General features: G+C 45.2%; 1 protein-coding gene across 2 annotated transcripts in view; it reads left to right on the forward strand.

Annotated features, from left to right (window-relative positions):
- Positions 1-22,172, forward strand: part of LOC117532088 (protein jagged-2-like) — a 216,973-nt gene that overhangs the window by 168,118 nt on the left and 26,683 nt on the right. For both annotated transcript variants that reach the window (XM_034195329.1, XM_034195330.1), the window contains 5 exons: positions 7-120; positions 3,385-3,498; positions 3,870-3,983; positions 4,075-4,191; positions 5,295-5,322. In XM_034195329.1, coding sequence (XP_034051220.1) covers positions 7-120; positions 3,385-3,498; positions 3,870-3,983; positions 4,075-4,191; positions 5,295-5,322 — 487 coding nt within the window. The remainder of the gene's footprint in view (positions 1-6; positions 121-3,384; positions 3,499-3,869; positions 3,984-4,074; positions 4,192-5,294; positions 5,323-22,172) is intronic.

Consider the following 22,172-nt stretch of genomic DNA (forward strand, 5'->3'; position numbering starts at 1 on the left):
TTCCAGACATTAATGACTGTGCGTCATCGCCATGTAAGAATGGAGGCACTTGCATTGATGGGATCAACTCCTTCCAGTGTTTCTGCCCAGACGGCTGGGAGGGAGACCTGTGTGATGACGGTAAGAGTCTGTCTGCTTTGAAGGGCAGCTGGGAGTTCGTATCAGATTCAGGGACTCACTCCAAATCAGACATATGGGTTTTGTGGAAATGCTCCATACAACTAATACTCCACACAGAATGCAGCTGAGGGCAACGGTTAAGAAATGAACAACAATCCAAGAAGCTAACGGAGGATCATTCAGTGCAAAGAGTGTGGTGACGAGGTCATGTAACGCAGGTTAACAATGCCCTGGAATCAACAAGCGTCTCTTGACTCAGTTGACGGAATTTCATGTTATGTCAATTCGGTAACAGTACCTATGGGTATGAAGTAGAGGTGGGCGGATCGATCCTAATATTGATAATATCGATACCAACGCTGGTATTGATATTGAACGATCCTCATGTAAAAAGATCGATGCTCAAGCTTTTTTTCTTTCACGCACGCACCGACTGCTGTGCATGCAGATTCATCAAAGTCTACTCTCTGTCTGTAAGAGCAGTGCTGCACTGTGTCACACAACACAGAGCACCGCACCCTTGTATTGTGGTTTGTCAGCTCTCTACCTCAGGAGATTTTGTTTTAAGTTGTGCTAAGTGATATTTTTTTAAACAAAAATGTTGATTGTGATAATAAAGTATTTTGTTGTCACTTAAAATGTTTGGCGAAATTCTATCCTAGGTCTTTTCGATCCTTTGGATCTATGAAGCTTAAATATGAAAAAGTATCGGTATCGGTATTGATATTGGCGATACTGGGCCTGTATTTACTTTGTATCGGAACAATACCAAAATTCCCGGTATCGCCCACCTCTAGCAGGAAGACAATAAAAGTAATCTGACATTTAACCTGTATGACCTTGGCTTTACCCTAACTATTGACCTCTGGTTGACCTTCAGGAATACACCAAAGTGTCTGTCACATTTGCTTGAAATCTTTTGCCAAAATCACTTGGTTAAAGGCAAGTTTGGAGTCAACCGTAATTATTATAGCAGGTTTTGTAGAAGTCAGCCAAAGGGCCTTGAAGGATTATGACAACAAACAGACAATGATTGACATTTCACAATATAGTGTGATGCACTATAACTGTGTACTAATATTCTACAATCTAGTATTACAGACTACAGTTATGTTATTCTGCAATCTAATATTTTGTGCTATGCCTATGCATTAATATTTTACTTGATTGTTCCACTATGTTTCTTGGATATGGACTAAAAAAGGCTTTTGTCAGAAAAACAAATGGAAATTCAAATGCTGCAAAAACTCATCCTACTTTTAATTACATTGACTTCCTTCACCTTTCACTCATGTATGTCAGCAGAGTTTTTTTGTTTTTTTAGTTCAACCATTTATGGTTTTGGTAAGATGGCTTTTTTAAGCACAGCATAGTTTTCATTTATAATATGAGCATTTTCTAGAATTGTCATGGCTATGTTAATCTTCAACCTTTCAGACATGTAATGTGCACCTAGAAAGTATTCACAGTGCTTCACTTTTTCCACATTTTGTTATGTTACAGCCTTATTTCAGCCTTTATCCCTCAAAAAGTCTACTCACAACACCCCATAATGACATTTTTTTTTTTTTTGCAAATTTTTGCAAATGTATTAAAATAAAAAATAAAAAAAACTTTGTTGATGGACTTTTGGTAGCAATTACAGCCTCTAGTCTTCTTGAATATGATGCCACAAGCTTGGTGCAGCTATCCTTGAGCAGTTTTGTCCATTCCTCTTTGCAGCACCCCCAAGCTTCATCAGGTTGGATGTGGAGCATCAGTGCACAGCCATTTTCAGATCTCTCCAGAGATGTTCAATCTGATTCAGGTCTGGGCTTTGGCTGGGCTACTCAAGGACATTCATAGAGTTGTCCTGAAGCCACTCCTTTGGTTTCTTGGCTGTGTGTTTTGGGTCATTGTCCTCCTGAAAGATGAACCATCGCCCCAGTCTGAGATCAAGAGTGCTCTGGAGCAGGTTTTCATCCAGGATGTCTCTGTACGTTGCTGCATTCATCTTTCCCTCAATCCTGACTAGTCTCCCAGTTCCTGCCACTGAAAAACATCCCCACAGCATGATGCTGCCACCACCATGCTTCATTGCAGGGATGGTGCCTTGTCTCCACCAAACATGAGGCCTGCCATTCATGACAAAGATTTCAGTCTTTGTCTCATCAGATCAGAGAATTTGTAGGTGCACTGCCATGTGCATTTTACTCTGGAGTGACTTCTGTCTGGCCACTCTACCATACAGGCCTGATTGGTGAATTGCTGCATGATGGTTGTCCTAGTTCTCCTCTCTCCACAGAGGAATGCTGGAGCTCTGACAGAGTGACCAAAGGGTTTTTGGTCACCTCCCTGATTAAGGCCCTTCTCTCTCGATTAATCAGTTTAGACGGATGGCCAGGATGGCTAGGAAGAGTCCTGGTGGATTTGAACTTCTAACATTTACGGATCATGGAGTCAACTCTGCTCATTGGGACCTTCAAAGCAGCAGAAATGTTTCTGTACCCTTCCCCCGATTTGTGGCTTCCTGTCTCTGAGATCTACAGACAATTCCTTTGACTTCATGCTTGGTTTGTGCTCTGACATGCACTGTCAACTGTGGGACCTTATATGTAGACAGGTGTGTGTCTTTCCAAATTATGTCCAATCAACTGAATTTATCCCAGGTGGACTCTGATTAAGCTGTGGAAACATCTCAAGGATGATCAGTGGAAACAGGATGCACCTGAGCTCATTTTTGAGCTTCATGGCAAAGGATGTAAATACTTATGTACATGTGATTTCTACATTTTTGTATTTTTATTGAATTTGCAAAAATCTAAAAAAAAAACAAACAAAAAAAAAAAACAACTTTTTTTCACACTGGATTTATTTATTTATTTATTTATTTATTATACGGCTGTAACATAACAAAATGTGGAAAAAGTGAAATTCTACGAATACATTCCGGATGCACTGGATGGTTCTGTGTCATGCATAAATTGAGTTATCTTTTACTTTTTTGTTTTCAACTGCTTGGACTGAGTGCAAAATGGATTAATATGATGTATTTCAATTACCTTATCTCTTATTGAAACTCAGTAAAGTGAACTATCAACCTAATGAAGCTCATGTGTCAGTGAGGGTGTGTCAGTGAGGTCACATGACCTCAAACCTGTTGAAACACTTACAGCAGTGTGAGTAAAGTGTGATTGTCGTTGAATTTGGCCTCTTGGACTTTGCCAGTATCAGAAGCTTGATGTGTAAAAGAACCAATTTTTTTTTTTTTTTACTTATTGACAGATGTGGATGAGTGCAGTAGGAACCCTTGTCAGAACGGTGGGCACTGTGTGGATCTGCTCAATGACTTCAACTGCAAATGCATCGACAACTGGAAGGGAAAGACCTGCCAGTCTCGTAAGTGTGGTGGTGAACATGTTTTGTGAGTGCACGTGTTTGTTAATGTGAATGTATTAAAAAACATTTTTAGAATAAATGTCAAGGTGTGTGACCAGCACAAACAAAGGTCAGTTTAATCCTCTGGGGTATACGATGGCTAAAACCAAGCTTTACTAAATTATAAATAACTTTTGAATGATATGAGATAGAAACTTACTTTTTTTTCCACTGTGCACCTCAAAAGGTGCCAATATGGCCAACAATTGAGATTGGAACTGCTTCTGCCCCTCTCTGGTGGCATGTTCTGGACTCTGCTTCCACTCTGATGTAAATGCGACTCAACACTGGCACAGTATTTCAGATCTTTTTTCCATGCTGCCTCGGTCCAGGTGAGAGCCAGTGCGACCCCACAACCTGCAGTAACGGAGGGACGTGCTATGACCATGGAGACTCCTTCCTGTGTAGCTGCCCCTCAGGTTGGGGAGGTAGCACCTGCAACACGGGTCAGTAACTCACACTACTGTAATTGAACTGTTATAATAATAGTGTCATAGTAGTGTATTTCACTGTTACTAATATTTTTTTTTTTTCCAGCCATGAACAGCACATGCGATTTGCATCCATGTGAAAATGAAGGAACATGTGTTGGAGGAGGAGACGCTTTCACCTGTATCTGCAAGGACGGCTGGGAGGGACGCACCTGTGCACACAGTATGTTGCTGCAACAGTTCATACAAATTTTTCACGGCAGCCATGAATACTGTTAAGACAATAAATGTCTGTAAAAAAAAATCTCAGTATTCAATAACACAAAGTCTTTCCCTGTGATTAGCAGGTCAAACACACAACACATAATGGGGACACTCAGCAAATCAGTGAATATGCAGTAGTTTGTAACTCCATACAAACTACTGCATATTCAGCTCTAAAATTTTGTAACCTCCTATTATCTTGTTATGTTTTATTGTCTTATTTGTAGTTATTATGTTGCATATTATATTCTTGTTTTGTGTGGTCAACTTTGTTTTGTTTGCTCGTAACAGGGGTGCACATAACTGGTACTCATGGTGCTCGTGTGTGCTAAACATCATTGATGCACAGCAGAGGGAAACACTTTTCCTACAATCCATCATTCCGTTCCTCTTATGATGCGCTTCCCTTGTGTTTTCTGCTGTGCATCATTTATTTGTAGCACGCACACGCACCGTGAGCACCAGTTATGTGCATGCATGAGTATACATCCTTTCCTGCATTTCAGGCCTGCAACACATTCCAAAAATGGGACAGGGAAAATTTTGAACTTGTAATGAGGTAAAAAAAACAAAACAAACAACAACAAAAAAAAACAAAACAAACAAAAAACAAATAAACAAATAACAAGATAAAAAGATGTCAGCAAGTGATTGTAAGAACATTCCATAATTTACATATTTACATGATTTACCTGCATTATTCGTTCTACGTGTATGATTATTATTATTTATTTTTGTTGAACTTTGTGATGTATACCTTATCACATGTCTGTTTATGTATCACGCCCTGCATCATGCCCTGACATGTGATAAGGTATACATACACAGCTACAGCAATGACTATACATAAAACCATACATTTAAAAAAATATTTAACTGTGCAGAAACCTTGTAACATCCAAGAGCTGCAGTACTGTTGATGTTACATTTCTTTGCAACATGACTGGAATTATGATAAGACTGAAACATAAGTAACAGTGAACTGCACTCATCTAAAATTTTCAGGTTTGATTTGTCATTTGTCAACTGATTTTCTTTCCATTGTAATTCTCTTTCTTACAGATGTTAATGACTGTAATCCACATCCTTGGTAAGATATTTTTGTTGTTGCTTTTGTAGTACTGTATATTTTAGAATTATATCGGAACATTGGAGTGGCATGGCGGTGCCTGATTTGGCCACAGTCAGTTGAGGGTTTTTTCTTTTCATTGCTATGTTGAAATATTGAGTCCAAGGCTTTTTCATGTCTTTTATGTCTTAATGACCTGCACCAGATAAGGTGATCACCGGCATGTTTAGTTGTTGATTTGTTATTAGCATGATTACTCAAAAACAAGACACCAGTTTTTGGCTGTTGGTGGATGGGTGGGAGATGTGCAAATAAAAAACCCATGAGATTTTCCTGGCAAATCCAAATAGATGCATTAATGTTGGATCCTGCAATCAGGATCAAAGCAGTGAAGATTAAAGTAATCAAGATCAAATATCAAATATTGGATCAAATATCAGTGATAATTGTCAAAGTTCGACAATCCGGATTAAAGATTAAGATTCTTGTTCAAAGATCAGCAGTCGGGATAAATGATCAACAATCAGGATCAAAGATCAGTAATCGGGTCTAGCGGGAGCTACGAATGTCATCCTCCAGGTAGATTACATTCCACAAATGCTTGCCTGATGTTGTTTGCCACACAGATTTCACAGCTACTGTTTTTGACATGACAGGAGTCGCAATGACACTTTCTCCTCATTGTCAGGCACCTTCTCAGTTGCATTTGGAATTTCGTAAAGTGGTGGATGATTATGGTTCGAGGGTTGTAACCTCGACTGCTGTGCGTGATTATAGAGAACATACTGTTTGCGTCACTATGGAGGTTGTGATTTTACATATACACTGTAGTCATTGCTTGTAATTTCTGTTAGTTTTTACTTTTGTCACTTGTAAGTTCTGTTCTAGATTCTGCCCCAGCCTTTAATTCTCTGGTTGATCACTTTCAGTCCTCACCTTTGTTTTCCTGGTTTTGTTTCTTTGCTCCTTCCATATGGAGATTCTTTTGCATTTTGTTTGGAATTCACGTTCCATTTTATTTCTGTTTGCTTCGGGCCCCTTCACACATAGTACGAATGTGGTCGAATTGCGCATGAATTTCGCATGAAGCAGTAATTGTATGCAGTATGTGTAAAATCGTAGTGGCCTCCAACGCCTTGTACACCTGTTGCTACAACTATTTGCGCACACCAGCGGCTGAAAGACAAGGAGTGCCCTATGAGAGCCCATTCAGTCCCTCTCATTGCATGTGTCAGCCAAATTCCAGCTGACACACACGAACAACCGACACCGCTCGCTTGGCACTTAGAAAATGCTTGGCCATTTGCGCTGTTAGCATGGAAACAGTCAGCAGACGATCACTTTCAAGCTGGTGGTGAAATTTGTCTAAGTGCCCCCACAACTGTAGAGTTGCTGAGTACACATGTGGCTTGCCAGAGTGCCGGCTCCCCGCACAACATGTGTGTGTTTTGCATGCTTCCCCCTACCCCCTCCAACATGTGCGTGCATGTGGTTCACACGCCCTCCCTGCAGGCGAGGCACCTCTCAAATGACACCTTGGTCTGTGCACTGAACAGACAGGGGGCGTGGCTGGCTGTCAACAGCAGGAGCTGTTCACAAGTCTGGGTCCTGGACATCACAGCTGCAGAACACATACCATGTTTTCACAGACACACGTGTGTGTGTTTGCTTGCTGTCCTCACATGGACATACATAAAAACATATATCACTTTTGCGATGGGCTGGAGAGCGCACACATTAACAACTGTCCCAGCTGAAATGGACCACCAGTTCATGTGGACATGCAGCAGGCAATCTGAATGTTACGTCTGTCTGACAGGACACGCGTGGACTATATGACAAGCCAACAGTGTGGCAAATATGCCACTTTCAGTCACGTGTCAGCAGAAATATGCCGTAACAAATGCCGCTTGGCCAGTTATCACGGCATTTTTTTTCTCTTTTATAAAAATATGTTTATGTCCTTGTTGATTTCAGGCATTTTTCCACACCTTTTACAGGACAGTGATGGTAGTGCAGTGGTAAAGTTTCTGGCTGGCAGTCAGAGATTTGTAAATTGCAGGTTCAAATCCTGTGGGTGGCATGTATTTTTATTTTTTTCAAAACAGCTGCATGATGTGGTTACACATGCTCCACCTACTGAATTTCAATTTCAATTTTTTTTTCATTTATATAGCGCCAAATCACAACAAAGTTGCCTCAAGGCGCTTCACACAAGTAAGGTCTAACCTTGCCAACTTGTCACACTGTGTTCGCACTGCGATGGTTTCATGCACGCTCGTGCACAAAACCGTCCCAGCGGGATCGTTCACGCCTGCCCATGGGCTCGATGTTTTTGTGGTTTGCTTATACGAGCTATTCTGCCATGAATCGCCATGATTTGTACTTATTCGTACTGTGTGAAGGGGCCCTTAGTGTTTCCTTTACTTCACACTCTTGCACCTGTTCGCTTCATCTTTGCCTCTTTCCTTCACATTTATATTTCTGTCTGCTTAGTGTTTATTTTCCTGCATTATCTTGCTCCTGCTTGCCTCAGCTTTGTCACCTTCCTGAAGTTTCCCACACACCTGTTTTCACTTTTCTTAATCACTGCCTGTTATTTAAGCCTTGCATATTTCTCTGCTCTTTGCCAGTTTGTTTTGACCTTGTCAGCATTCCAGCCTTGTTTTGACCCTGTTTTTTCCACAGCCTCTTGTACCTGGACTCATTGTGCTTTTGAACCTTGCTCATTTTTTGGACTCAGCTTTTGCCTCAGCTCTGACAACCTGGTTTCTCCATGCCTCTGAACCCAGCTTGTTTTTTGTCCTCGCCTCTGCCTCACGTCTGCTGATTACCTTTGCCACGCTGACTGATCACCTGTTTGCTGAACCTGTGCCTGTTTTTCTATATAAAGCCTTTTTTTAATCACTCTACCTCCTGAGTCTGAGTCTGCATATTGTGTCCAGCATACTGTTCGTTCCACGCCATGAATCGTGACACTTGTCAAAAGCTCATGCATGCGCACACGCATGCTCTTCTGCAGATGCCTTTAAAATGTAAATATTTTTATGATTGATTGATTGATTGATAGAGGGGCTTTATTGAACATGATCTTACATGATCTTAATAGTTAATAATGCAATACATGCATAATATATATATATATATATATATATATATATACACACTTTGCACTGGGTCACCAATTAAACACTTGCAAATGATAAAGAACACAATGATCATACTGCTGAGGATATTATAGCATTGCATTGTATTTGTTTATTTTTTTCCAGTTTCATGATCTTGTTGCATGAAACCTTTCTGTATCACCGTCATTTGTAAACAAACACATAACTGATTGCTTTCGAGCTGACTTGGTTGGAGTGTCAGTCAATCAATCAATCAATCAATTTTTTTATATAGCGCCAAATCACAACAAACAGTTGCCCCAAGGCGCTTTATATTGTAAGGCAAGGCCATACAATAATTATGTAAAACCCCAACGGTCAAAACGACCCCCTGTGAGCAAGCACTTGGCTACAGTGGGAAGGAAAAACTCCCTTTTAACAGGAAGAAACCTCCAGCAGAACCAGGCTCAGGGAGGGGCAGTCTTCTGCTGGGACTGGTTGGGGCTGAGGGAGAGAACCAGGAAAAAGACATGCTGTGGAGGGGAGCAGAGATCGATCACTAATGATTAAATGCAGAGTGGTGCATACAGAGCAAAAAGAGAAAGAAACAGTGCATCATGGGAACCCCCCAGCAGTCTACGTCTATAGCAGCATAACTAAGGGATGGTTCAGGGTCACCTGATCCAGCCCTAACTATAAGCTTTAGCAAAAAGGAAAGTTTTAAGCCTAATCTTAAAAGTAGAGAGGGTGTCTGTCTCCCTGATCTGAATTGGGAGCTGGTTCCACAGGAGAGGAGCCTGAAAGCTGAAGGCTCTGCCTCCCATTCTACTCTTACAAACCCTAGGAACTACAAGTAAGCCTGCAGTCTGAGAGCGAAGCGCTCTATTGGGGTGATATGGTACTACGAGGTCCCTAAGATAAGATGGGACCTGATTATTCAAAACCTTATAAGTAAGAAGAAGAATTTTAAATTCTATTCTAGAATTAACAGGAAGCCAATGAAGAGAGGCCAATATGGGTGAGATATGCTCTCTCCTTCTAGTCCCCGTCAGTACTCTAGCTGCAGCATTTTGAATTAACTGAAGGCTTTTTAGGGAACTTTTAGGACAACCTGATAATAATGAATTACAATAGTCCAGCCTAGAGGAAATAAATGCATGAATTAGTTTTTCAGCATCACTCTGAGACAAGACCTTTCTGATTTTAGAGATATTGCGTAAATGCAAAAAAGCAGTCCTACATATTTGTTTAATATGCGCTTTGAATGACATATCCTGATCAAAAATGACTCCAAGATTTCTCACAGTATTACTAGAGGTCAGGGTAATGCCATCCAGAGTAAGGATCTGGTTAGACACCATGTTTCTAAGATTTGTGGGGCCAAGTACAATAACTTCAGTTTTATCTGAATTTAAAAGCAGGAAATTAGAGGTCATCCATGTCTTTATGTCTGTAAGACAATCCTGCAGTTTAGCTAATTGGTGTGTGTCCTCTGGCTTCATGGATAGATAAAGCTGGGTATCATCTGCGTAACAATGAAAATTTAAGCAATACCGTCTAATAATACTGCCTAAGGGAAGCATGTATAAAGTGAATAAAATTGGTCCTAGCACAGAACCTTGTGGAACTCCATAATTAACTTTAGTCTGTGAAGAAGATTCCCCATTTACATGAACAAATTGTAATCTATTAGACAAATATGATTCAAACCACCGCAGCGCAGTGCCTTTAATACCTATGGCATGCTCTAATCTCTGTAATAAAATTTTATGGTCAGCAGTATCAAAAGCAGCACTGAGGTCTAACAGAACAAGCACAGAGATGAGTCCACTGTCCGAGGCCATAAGAAGATCATTTGTAACCTTCACTAATGCTGTTTCTGTACTATGATGAATTCTAAAACCTGACTGAAACTCTTCAAATAGACCATTCCTCTGCAGATGATCAGTTAGCTGTTTTCAGTCATGAACTGAACTTGACTGCACTTGATCTGGGGATTGTGTGACATCCATCTGTGGTGGTCTGGAGTCAGTCTGGATTAAACCCCTCATGAGACATGATTAATCCTCACATCAGCCACCTTTGAGCTTCACTCTCCGTCTTGAAGAAGAATGTCTGCTCAGTTTAGCTTCTTTCTTTTTTTTGAAAGTTGCTCTGGATAAGAGTGCCTGCTAAACTCCGTTTGAGGAACGTGGTTTTGGAGTAGCTCGGCCTCGTGTACTAATCTTTACTCTGATCCCATCCAGGTGCAATCATGCATGGTGAATATTTCTCTGCCTCAGGGTTTCTCACAGACTCTTACTCTGCTCTCATCCTGAGAATCTGATTTAATGCTCTGAGAGTTTCCCATTAAAGGTGTGTGTGTGTGTGTGTGTGTGTGTGTGTGTGTGTGTGTGTGTGTGTGTGTGTGTGTGTGTGTGTTGTCAGAAAGCATGTGTGACTGGGCTTATGTGTATTTGAATTACCATATTTCACGGAGTACAGGTTTTCTTTTATTCACTACTTTTGAAGGGTCCTGTAACTCATCTCAACTGTACATCTGTTATTACTACTAATAATTATAATTTCTATTTTTATAGGACTGCCAAGAATCAAAACACCAAACAAAATAAACACAAATAATAAAATAAATGGCAATAATAAAATCATGTGTTTCTCTCAACGCTATAATCTCAACATTAAATTATCAAATTTATTCCAAAATTGATATGCATAATCATAACTCATGTTTCCTCACCCTATGAACCTTTGGCCCATCAATCAGCCAGGATTGTGACAGAGCCACTTCAAACATTGTGGATTCTGCATATTAAATAATATATCGTGGAACAATGTCCACAACCTCCATCTGGTTTATTCCAAACTTTATATGCATATTCAAATACTAGGTGTTGGGAAAGTGTAGTGACACGGACCCACAACAGGGGGCGCAAATGAACGGCCAATAGATGAGCCAAAATATAACAATTTAATGTTGTGAATTGTGCACAACGAACATACAGACAATCTCAGAATATAATTACAGTCAGTCCACAAAGGTGACGTGTGGGCAGGCTCGAGGATAGAAGACGTCTGTCCTGAGAAGAGCCGGAACCACACGATTTCCGCCAGCCACAGAACCTGGTGAATACTGGAGCCGCCAAGTCCCGAATTCCCAGGTGATCACCGTCCCCGACTGTCGGATCTGGTACTGCTGGCGAAGAACAAAGACAGTCAATTGTGGGTGTGTGTACACCCAGTAACAACAGCGGTGGGAATGCCACCTCCACCTCTCACTCAATATGTTGCAGCGATCCCTCAGAGGAAAAAGAGTGCCGTCCTGCACAGCCTCCACAAAAAGGACCGGTACTCCTGCAAACACTCACAATATACAGCTTATAAGTAAACACAAATGGCTGAGGATATTACCTCCAATGAAGTATGATATCTCGGCAACGAGGTGGAGATGACGTCTGGTCTTTATGGAGTGAGAGGACGTTGAGTAGATGGGTGACAGCTGTCAAGAGGTAATGAGTGACAGCTGTCACCCCCGGCTGTGTCCATGGCGGCAGCGCCCTCTCGTGCCTTAAGCCCGCACTTCAGGCAGGGTGCCCTCTGATTGTGGGCCAGCAGTACCTCCTCTTCTGGTGGCCCACACACAACAGGACCCCCCCCTCAACGGGCGCCTCCTGGCGCCCGACCCGGCTTGTTGGGGTGTCGACGGTAGAAGTCGGCCAGGAGGGCCGGATCCAGGATGAAGCTCCTCTTCACCCAGGAGCGTTCTTCGGGTCCATACCCCTCCCAGTCCACCAAGTACTGGAACCCCCGGCCCATCCGACGGACGTCCAGGAGCCGGCGCACCGTCCAAGCCGGCTCCCCGTCGATGATCCAAGCAGGAGGCGGTGCCAGTCCGGGAGCACAGAGGGGTGAGGTGTGGTGAGGTTTGATGCGTGACACGTGGAAAACCGGATGGATCCGCAGTGAAGCCGGGAGTTGGAGCTTCACTGCGGCAGGACTGAGGACTTTGAGGATCTTGAAGGGGCCAATGTACCTGTCCTGAAGTTTCGGGGAGTCCACCTGGAGGGGGATGTCCTTCGTGGAAAGCCACAGCTCCTGCCCGGGCTGGTAAGCAGGGGCCGGGGATCGCCGGCGGTCTGCATGGGTCTTCGCCCTCGTCCGGGCCTTGAACAAGGCAGAACGGGTGGAGCGCCAGACCCGACGGCACTTCCGCAGGTGGGCCTGGACCAAGGGCACACCGACCTCTCCCTCCACCACGGGAAACAACGGGGGCTGATACCCCAAACACACCTCAAATGGGGAGAGGCCGGTGGCAGAAGACACCTGGCTGTTATGCGCATACTCGATCCAGGCCAGATGGTTACTCCAGGCCGTCGGGTGCGCGGATGTTACGCAGCGGAGGGTCTGTTCCAGTTCCTGGTTGGCCCGCTCTGCCTGTCCGTTCATCTGTGGATGGTACCCGGATGAGAGGCTCACGGTGGCCCCCAGTTCCCTGCAGAAGCTCCTCCAGACGTGTGAGGAGAACTGGGGACCACGATCTGAGACGATGTCGGTGGGTATCCCATGCAGATGGACGACGTGGTGGACCAGGAGGTCTGCTGTCTCCTGGGCTGTTGGGAGCTTCGGGAGGGCCACGAAGTGGGCCGCCTTGGAGAATCGGTCCACTATCGTGAAGATGGTGGTGTTGCCCTGGGACGGCGGGAGGCCCGTGACGAAATCCAGGCCGATGTGGGACCAGGGGCGATGAGGCACCGGTAACGGCTGAAGAAGTCCTTGGGACCTTTTATGGTCTGCCTTGCCCCTGGCACAGGTGGTGCAGGCCTGGATATACTCCCGGACGTCGGCCTCCATAGATGCCCACCAGAAGTGCTGCCGGACAACTGCCACGGTCCTTCGCACCCCTGGATGACAGGAGAGCTTGGAACCATGACAGAAGTCCAAGACTGCAGCTCTGGCCTCTGGTTGGACGTATAAACGGTTCTTCGGACCTGTACCTGGGTCCGGGCTCCATGCCAGGGCCTCCCGGATGATCTTCTCCACGTCCCAGGAGAGGGTGGCCACGATAGTGGACTCCGGCAGGATGGGCTCCGGTGGATCCGACAGTGCAGTTTTGACCTCCTCTTCATGTACCCGGGACAAGGCATCCGACCTCTGGTTCTTGGTCCCGGGGCGATAGGTGATCCGGAAGTCAAAACGCCCAAAGAACAGTGACCAGCGGGCTTGCCTGGGGTTCAGCCGCTTGGCGGTCCTGATATACTCCAGGTTCCGATGGTCAGTGAAAACCGTGAACGGCACAGACGCTCCCTCCAACAGGTGTCTCCACTCCTCAAGAGCCTCTTTCACCGCAAGGAGTTCTCGATTGCCGACGTCATAGTTCCGTTCAGCTGGGGTCAACCTGCGTGAAAAGTAGGCACACGGGTGAAGAACCTTATTGGTCTCTCCGCTCTGGGACAGCACAGCTCCTATCCCTGAGTCCGAGGCGTCCACTTCAACCACGAACTGGCGGCTAGGGTCAGGCTGCACCAAAACTGGCGCAGTAGAGAACCGTCGTTTCAACTCCTTGAACGCGGCTTCGCACTGATCCGACCAGGTGAAGGGGACTTTTGGAGAGGTCAGGGCTGTCAGGGGGCTAACTACCTGACTGTAGCCCTTAATGAACCTCCTATAGAAATTAGCAAAGCCGAGGAACTGTTGCAGCTTCCTATGGCTTGTTGGTTGGGGCCAATCTCTCACCGCCGCAACCTTGGCCGGATCAGGGGCGACGGAGTTAGAGGAGATGATAAACCCCAGGAAGGACAAAGACGTGCGGTGGAACTCGCACTTCTCGCCCTTCACAAACAGTCGGTTCTCTAATAACCGCTGCAGGACCTGACGTACATGCTGGACATGGGTCTCAGGATCCGGAGAAAAGATGAGAATATCGTCCAGATATACGAAGATGAATCGGTGCAGGAAGTCCCGCAAGACGTCGTTAACCAAGGCTTGGAACGTCGCGGGGGCGTTGGTGAGGCCGAACGGCATGACCAGGTACTCAAAGTGACCTAACGGGGTGTTAAATGCCGTCTTCCATTCGTCTCCCTTCCGGATCCGAACCAGGTGATACGCATTTCTAAGATCCAGCTTAGTAAAGATTTTGGCTCCATGCAGGGGGGTGAACACGGAATCCAACAATGGCAACGGGTATCGATTGCGAACCGTAATCTCATTCAGCCCCCTGTAATCAATGCATGGACGGAGTCCGCCATGTTTCTTGCCCACAAAAAAGAAACCTGCCCCCATCGGGGAGGTGGAGTTCCGGATCAGCCCAGCAGCTAATGAGTCCCGGATGTAGGTCTCCATTGATTCGCGCTCAGGTCGTGAGAGGTTGTACAGCCTGCTGGACGGGAACTCAGCGCCTGGAACCAAATCAATGGCACAATCGTACGGACGGTGCGGGGGAAGGGTGAGTGCCAGATCCTTGCTGAAGACGTCAGCAAGATCGTGGTACTCAACCGGCACTGCCGTCAGATTGGGAGGGACTTTGACCTCCTCCTTAGCCTGTAAACCGGGAGGAACCGAGGATCCTAAACACACCCGATGGCAGGTTTCGCTCCACTGAACCACCACCCCAGACGGCCAGTCAATCCGGGGATTGTACTTCAACATCCATGGGAAGCCCAAAATCACGCGGGAGGTAGAAGGAGTTACAAAAAACTCAGTCTCCTCCCGATGGTTTCCAGACACCACCAGAGTTACTGGTTGTGTCTTGTGTGTGATTAAAGGGAGGAGGGTGCCATCTAGTGCCTGAACCTGCAATGGCGAAGGAAGCGCCACCAGAGGGAGCCCTACCTCCCTTGCCCATCTGCTGTCTAGCAGATTCCCTTCTGACCCCGTGTCCACCAGTGCTGGGGCTTGAAGAGTTAAATCCCCGCTCAGGATTGTGACTGGGAGTCATGTGGCAATCTGTGTGTGTCTCACTTGAATGTTTTGACCCCCCCTTAGCCCAGTCTCTAAGGGCGAGTGTTGTCGTTTTGGCCGTTTGGGGCAGTTTTTCTGTATGTGCTCTTTTGAGCTGCAGAGAAAACACTCCCCGCGGATCAGCCTCCTCGTCTGTTGCTCTATAAAAAAGCCCTCCGTAAAGCTAGGACATCTTTCTACTCATCACTAATTGAAGAAAATAAGAACAACCCCAGGTTTCTTTTCAGCACTGTAGCCAGGCTGACAAAGAGTCAGAGCTCTATTGAGCTGAGTATTCCATTAACTTTAACTAGTAATGACTTCATGACTTTCTTTGCTAACAAAATTTTAACTATTAGAGAAAAAATTACTCATAACCATCCCAAAGACGTATCGTTATCTTTGGCTGCTTTCAGTGATGCCGGTATTTGGTTAGACTCTTTCTCTCCGATTGTTCTGTCTGAGTTATTCTCATTAGTTACTTCATCCAAACCATCAACATGTTTATTAGACCCCATTCCTACCAGGCTGCTCAAGGAAGCCCTACCATTATTTAATGCTTCGATCTTAAATATGATCAATCTATCTTTGTTAGTTGGCTATGTACCACAAGCTTTTAAGGTGGCAGTAATTAAACCATTACTTAAAAAGCCATCACTTGACCCAGCTATCTTAGCTAATTATAGGCCAATGTCCAACCTTCCTTTTCTCTCAAAAATTCTTGAAAGGGTAGTTGTAAAACAGCTAACTGATCATCTGCAGAGGAATGGTCTATTTGAAGAGTTTCAGTCAGGTTTTAGAATTCATCATAGTACAGAAACAGCATTAGTGAAGGTTACAAATGATCTTCTTATGGCCTCGGACAGTGGACTCATCTCTGTGCTTGTTCTGTTAGACCTCAGTGCTGCTTTTGATACTGTTGACCATAAAATTTTATTACAGAGATTAGAGCATGCCATAGGTATTAAAGGCACTGTGCTGCGGTGGTTTGAATCATATTTGTCTAATAGATTACAATTTGTTCATGTAAATGGGGAATCTTCTTCACAGACTAAAGTTAATTATGGAGTTCCACAAGGTTCTGTGCTAGGACCAATTTTATTCACTTTATACATGCTTCCCTTAGGCAGTATTATTAGACGGTATTGCTTAAATTTTCATTGTTACGCAGATGATACCCAGCTTTATCTATCCATGAAGCCAGAGGACACACACCAAATAGCTAAACTGCAGGATTGTCTTACAGACATAAAGACATGGATGACCTCTAATTTCCTGCTTTTAAACTCAGATAAAACTGAAGTTATTGTACTTGGCCCCACAAATCTTAGAAACATGGTGTCTAACCAGATCCTTACTCTGGATGGCATTACCCTGACCTCTAGTAATACTGTGAGAAATCTTGGAGTCATTTTTGATCAGGATATGTCATTCAAAGCGCATATTAAACAAATATGTAGGACTGCTTTTTTGCATTTACGCAATATCTCTAAAATCAGAAAGGTCTTGTCTCAGAGTGATGCTGAAAAACTAATTCATGCATTTATTTCCTCTAGGCTGGACTATTGTAATTCATTATTATCAGGTTGTCCTAAAAGTTCCCTAAAAAGCCTTCAGTTAATTCAAAATGCTGCAGCTAGAGTACTGACGGGGACTAGAAGGAGAGAGCATATCTCACCCATATTGGCCTCTCTTCATTGGCTTCCTGTTAATTCTAGAATAGAATTTAAAATTCTTCTTCTTACTTATAAGGTTTTGAATAATCAGGTCCCATCTTATCTTAGGGACCTCGTAGTACCATATCACCCCAATAGAGCGCTTCGCTCTCAGACTGCAGGCTTACTTGTAGTTCCTAGGGTTTGTAAGAGTAGAATGGGAGGCAGAGCCTTCAGCTTTCAGGCTCCTCTCCTGTGGAACCAGCTCCCAATTCAGATCAGGGAGACAGACACCCTCTCTACTTTTAAGATTAGGCTTAAAACTTTCCTTTTTGCTAAAGCTTATAGTTAGGGCTGGATCAGGTGACCCTGAACCATCCCTTAGTTATGCTGCTATAGACGTAGACTGCTGGGGGGTTCCCATGATGCACTGTTTCTTTCTCTTTTTGCTCTGTATGCACCACTCTGCATTTAATCATTAGTGATCGATCTCTGCTCCCCTCCACAGCATGTCTTTTTCCTGGTTCTCTCCCTCAGCCCCAACCAGTCCCAGCAGAAGACTGCCCCTCCCTGAGCCTGGTTCTGCTGGAGGTTTCTTCCTGTTAAAAGGGAGTTTTTCCTTCCCACTGTAGCCAAGTGCTTGCTCACAGGGGGTCGTTTTGACCGTTGGGGTTTTACATAATTATTGTATGGCCTTGCCTTACAATATAAAGCGCCTTGGGGCAACTGTTTGTTGTGATTTGGCGCTATATAAAAAAATTGATTGATTGATTGGTTTTGGCCCTGTGCATTTCCCTAACAACGTCAGCAGGGGGAGCTGTTGCCCCACAGAGCGCTGTGGCTGTGGAGCGTGGGGAGGGCGGCCCCTTTTCGAAACCGGAAGGGAGAGGGGCGGCGCGTATCTGGCCACGTCCTTCGCCTCGCTCCCGACGGCGTTCCTCCAACCGATTGTCTAACCGTATAACGAGATTGATAAGCCCATCTAAATCCCGTGGTTCCTCCTTAGCTACCAGCTGCTCCTTCAGGACTAACGACAGTCCGTTTATGAAGGCGGTGCGGAGCGCAACGTTATTCCAGCCGGACCTCGCAGCCGCGATGCGGAAGTTGACTGCATAAGCGACTGCGCTCTCGCGTCCCTGTCTCATTGACAGCAGCACAATTGAAGCGGTCTCTCCTCTGTTAGGGTGATCAAACACTGTTCTGAACTCCCCCACAAACCCAGTGTATGCTGATAACAACCGTGAGTTCTGTTCCCAGAGCGCCGTAGCCCAGGCGCGTGCTTTACCCCGAAGCAGAGCAATCACATAAGCTATTTTACTAGCATCTGACGCGTACATGACGGGACGTTGTGTGAAGATGAGCGAACACTGCATAAGAAAGTCCGCGCACGTCTCCACACAACCTCCGTACGGCTCAGGAGGGCTTATGTATGCTTCAGGGGATGGTGGGAGGGGTTGTTGAACCACCACTGGAACGTTCATATCCTGCACAGGGTCGGCAGGAGGATGAGCTGCAGCAGCGCCCTGAGCGCTCGCCGCCATCTGTGCGGAGAGAGCCTCCACCCTGCGGTTCAGGAGGATGTTTTGCTCGGTCATCTGATCTAACCGAGCCGTAAAGGCGGTGAGAATGTGCTGCAGCTCACCAATCACGCCTCCTGCAGACGCCTGCGCTCCCTGATCTCCCATTGGTCGTTCAACAGCCGGGTGACGCCCCTCGGAGTCCATGACGCTGGCCGAGATATCCTGTTGGGAAAGTGTAGTGACACGGACCCACAACAGGGGGCGCAAATGAACGGCCAATAGATGAGCCAAAATATAACAATTTAATGTTGTGAATTGTGCACAACGAACATACAGACAATCTCAGAATATAATTACAGTCAATCCACAAAGGTGACGTGTGGGCAGGCTCGAGGATAGAAGATGTCTGTCCTGAGAAGAGCCGGAACCACACGATTTCCGCCAGCCACAGAACCTGGTGAATACTGGAGCCGCCAAGTCCCAAATTCCCAGGTGATCACCGTCCCCGACTGTCGGATCTGGTACTGCTGGCGAAGAACAAAGACAGTCAATTGTGGGTGTGTGTACACCCAGTAACAACAGCGGTGGGAATGCCACCTCCACCTCTCACTCAATATGTTGCAGCGATCCCTCAGAGGAAAAAGAGTGCCGTCCTGCACAGCCTCCACAAAAAGGACCGGTACTCCTGCAAACACTCACAATATACAGCTTATAAGTAAACACAAATGGCTGAGGATATTACCTCCAATGAAGTATGATATCTCGGCAACGAGGTGGAGATGACGTCTGGTCTTTATGGAGTGAGAGGACGTTGAGTAGATGGGTGACAGCTGTCAAGAGGTAATGAGTGACAGCTGTCACCCCCGGCTGTGTCCATGGCGGCAGCGCCCTCTCGTGCCTGAAGCCCGCACTTCAGGCAGGGCGCCCTCTGATGGTGGGCCAGCAGTACCTCCTCTTCTGGCGGCCCACACACAACACTAGGTTTCCATAACACCTTATGAACTTTTGTGCCACACAGCATCACTCACCATCCGTGTTTGCGTGCATTTGTCCTTTTCTTGGTTATGAGTGGGACTTTGTAAATGCTTCAGTTAGTCCTGGGTGGGGGGGTACTCGGCTATAAGCTGCCTTGTTTCCTGATGTTTTTCAATCAAAGCAATTTTCAAAAAGTTTATTTTTATAATGAGATCAGTAGTCATTGATATTGGAATAAAAATGATTAATTATTTGTACTCTAGTTTTTCATTTTGTTGCAGAGTCAACTCATGCTGCATTAAATTTGTTACATACGAGCCGTTGCCCAAGATATATCCACTAGCTGAACTACACCCAGAGTTAAAGTGGGCTAGCCTCTTTTATACCTCAGGTGTATTCTGGGCTATGTCATCTTTTTTCTCTTACTGGCTGCTCCTGTTCGAGGTTTTCACAGCAGATCATCCTTCTCCATCTCACTCTGTCCTCTCCATCTTCTTCTGTCACACAAACTGCCTGCATGTTCTCCCGCACCACATCCATAATCCTTCACTTTCTCTTCTCCTCTTGCCTGGCAGCTCCATCATCATCATCATCCTTCTCCTGATTTATCCTGTCTCTCTCTTCTGCACATGTAAGCCATCTCAGTTTTACACTTTGTCTTCAAACCTTGCCATCTGCACTGTCTTCTGATATGACAATTCCTAATCCTCTCCATCCTTGACATTCCCAAGAGAAATATTCTATGTTGTAATCTGTGCTATTAGTTTGGATAGGCTATTTCTATTCCTTATCTCAATATATACCCCAAAGCTATAAAGCAACCTGGGCTGTTTTATACACCAGTGTATATTATGGAGGGCATTATACCCGGCAAAGGCCTCCTGGGACACTCCTTTTGAAAATCACTCACTCATCTTCAACCGCTTAACTGGGATGGGCTCATGGGAGCAACAGCTCTACCAGGGTACCCCAGACTTCCCTTTCCCGGGCCACATTGATCACCTCTGACTGGTGGACCCAGAGGCATTCCCAGGCCACCTAGTCTTGCACTTCCCCGGGGTCTCCTCCCAGATGGATGTACCTGGCTGGAACATCTCCCTAGGGAGATGCCCAGGGGTTCCCACCTCAGCGGGCTCCTTTCAACGCGAAGGAGCAGCGGCTCTACTCTGAGCTCCCCACAGATGGTCCAACTTCTCAACTTATCTCTCCGAGAACCATCACCTTATTGTGGTGGAGAGGTTTGTGTGCCATTATGAACCTGAGAGCTCTGTTGTCTGGAGCCTTTGTGCTCCTGGTAGGGTCTCCCATGGCAAATTGGTCTCAGGCGAGAGGCCAGAGTAAGAATGGTTCACAAAACACCATGACAAAATGAGTTAGAGGAAATGTGACCTGGCCCAGAGGAAACCCGGGGCCCCATCTGGAGCCAGGCCTGGATGTAGGGCCCATCAGCGAGCGCCTGGTGGCTGGACCTGCCACGTTGCCCAGTTGGGCACAGCCTGAAAGGCAATGTGGACCTTCCATCTTCACCCTGTGGGCTCACCACCCACAGGGGGAACCGCTGGTGTCGGGAGCACTCTCCCATGGGTGGCAGTGAAAGTCGAGGGCCTCATCAGAGACTAGCTCTGGGGTGTGGAATGTCATCTCTTGGAAATGATGATATAAAATGGGAATAATGTTACCAGTTTAATAGTTTTATTGTCATTTTGATCCCTTTTTCATTGTTATTGTCTTGCATTTATTGATGGAATTAATATGAATAAAGTTGAACAAGGCCCTCATAGAACAAAATTCTCAGTCCTAAATCAAGGAATTTACTCTAATCAATACCCCACCCCCCCTTCCCACTTCAATCTCACCCTCCTTCACAATGGCTGACAGGTAGATTAGTGGAGGTTTTGGTTTTTGTACGAGGGGTGTGTGAAGACAACCTTTTTGCCATTCATTGGCCTGGACCTGAGGGTAGTTGTAAAAACGTGGGGGTTTTAGGGGGTGGGTACTCAGTATGTGGTCAGCAGAGATTTACACATGAAGTCTGGACATTGATAATAGATCAGCTTTGCGTTCAACCTGCGCTCTTTGGAAATCCTGTGGGAAAAATGTCAGACTGCCTTTTGTAGTCCAGTGATAGAATATTTAACAAATTCCATTGCATCATTGACATCACTGAGCTGTATCGACTTATATATATATATCGATTTATAGTGTAGGTCTGGTTACACATAGAAGATGACAGAAATTTAAATATTAAAACTCACATGTAGTGATATTTACCAGGTTGTATCAAACCAGACATCGTATATGAAGAAATAAGGGGGGGAACGGTCTAGTGGTTAAAATGGTAGCCATGAGACCAGAGGATCCCCGGGTCGAATCTCAGTAACACCAGAAAATCACTAAGAGCCTTTTGGGGAAGTTCCTTAATCCTCAAGTTGCTCCTGGTGTGCATTTGAGTGCCATGCATGGCATCATGCTGGTATCAGTATGTGTGTATGTGTGAATGAGTGAATGTGAGGCATCACTGAAATTTGCTTTGAGCTCCTGATTCAGATGGAAAAGTGCTATATAAATAAAGTCCATTTAACTGTGTGCCACGTTTCATTGAAAACTGTGAACACTTTGGTTATTCCGCTGAAAGAATGGACAGGAAGTACGCTATAATCACAAGTATTAGTAATAACCAT

Source organism: Thalassophryne amazonica, chromosome 19 (genome assembly GCF_902500255.1).
Source record: "Thalassophryne amazonica chromosome 19, fThaAma1.1, whole genome shotgun sequence".
In the NCBI taxonomy this organism is placed as follows: domain Eukaryota; kingdom Metazoa; phylum Chordata; class Actinopteri; order Batrachoidiformes; family Batrachoididae; genus Thalassophryne; species Thalassophryne amazonica.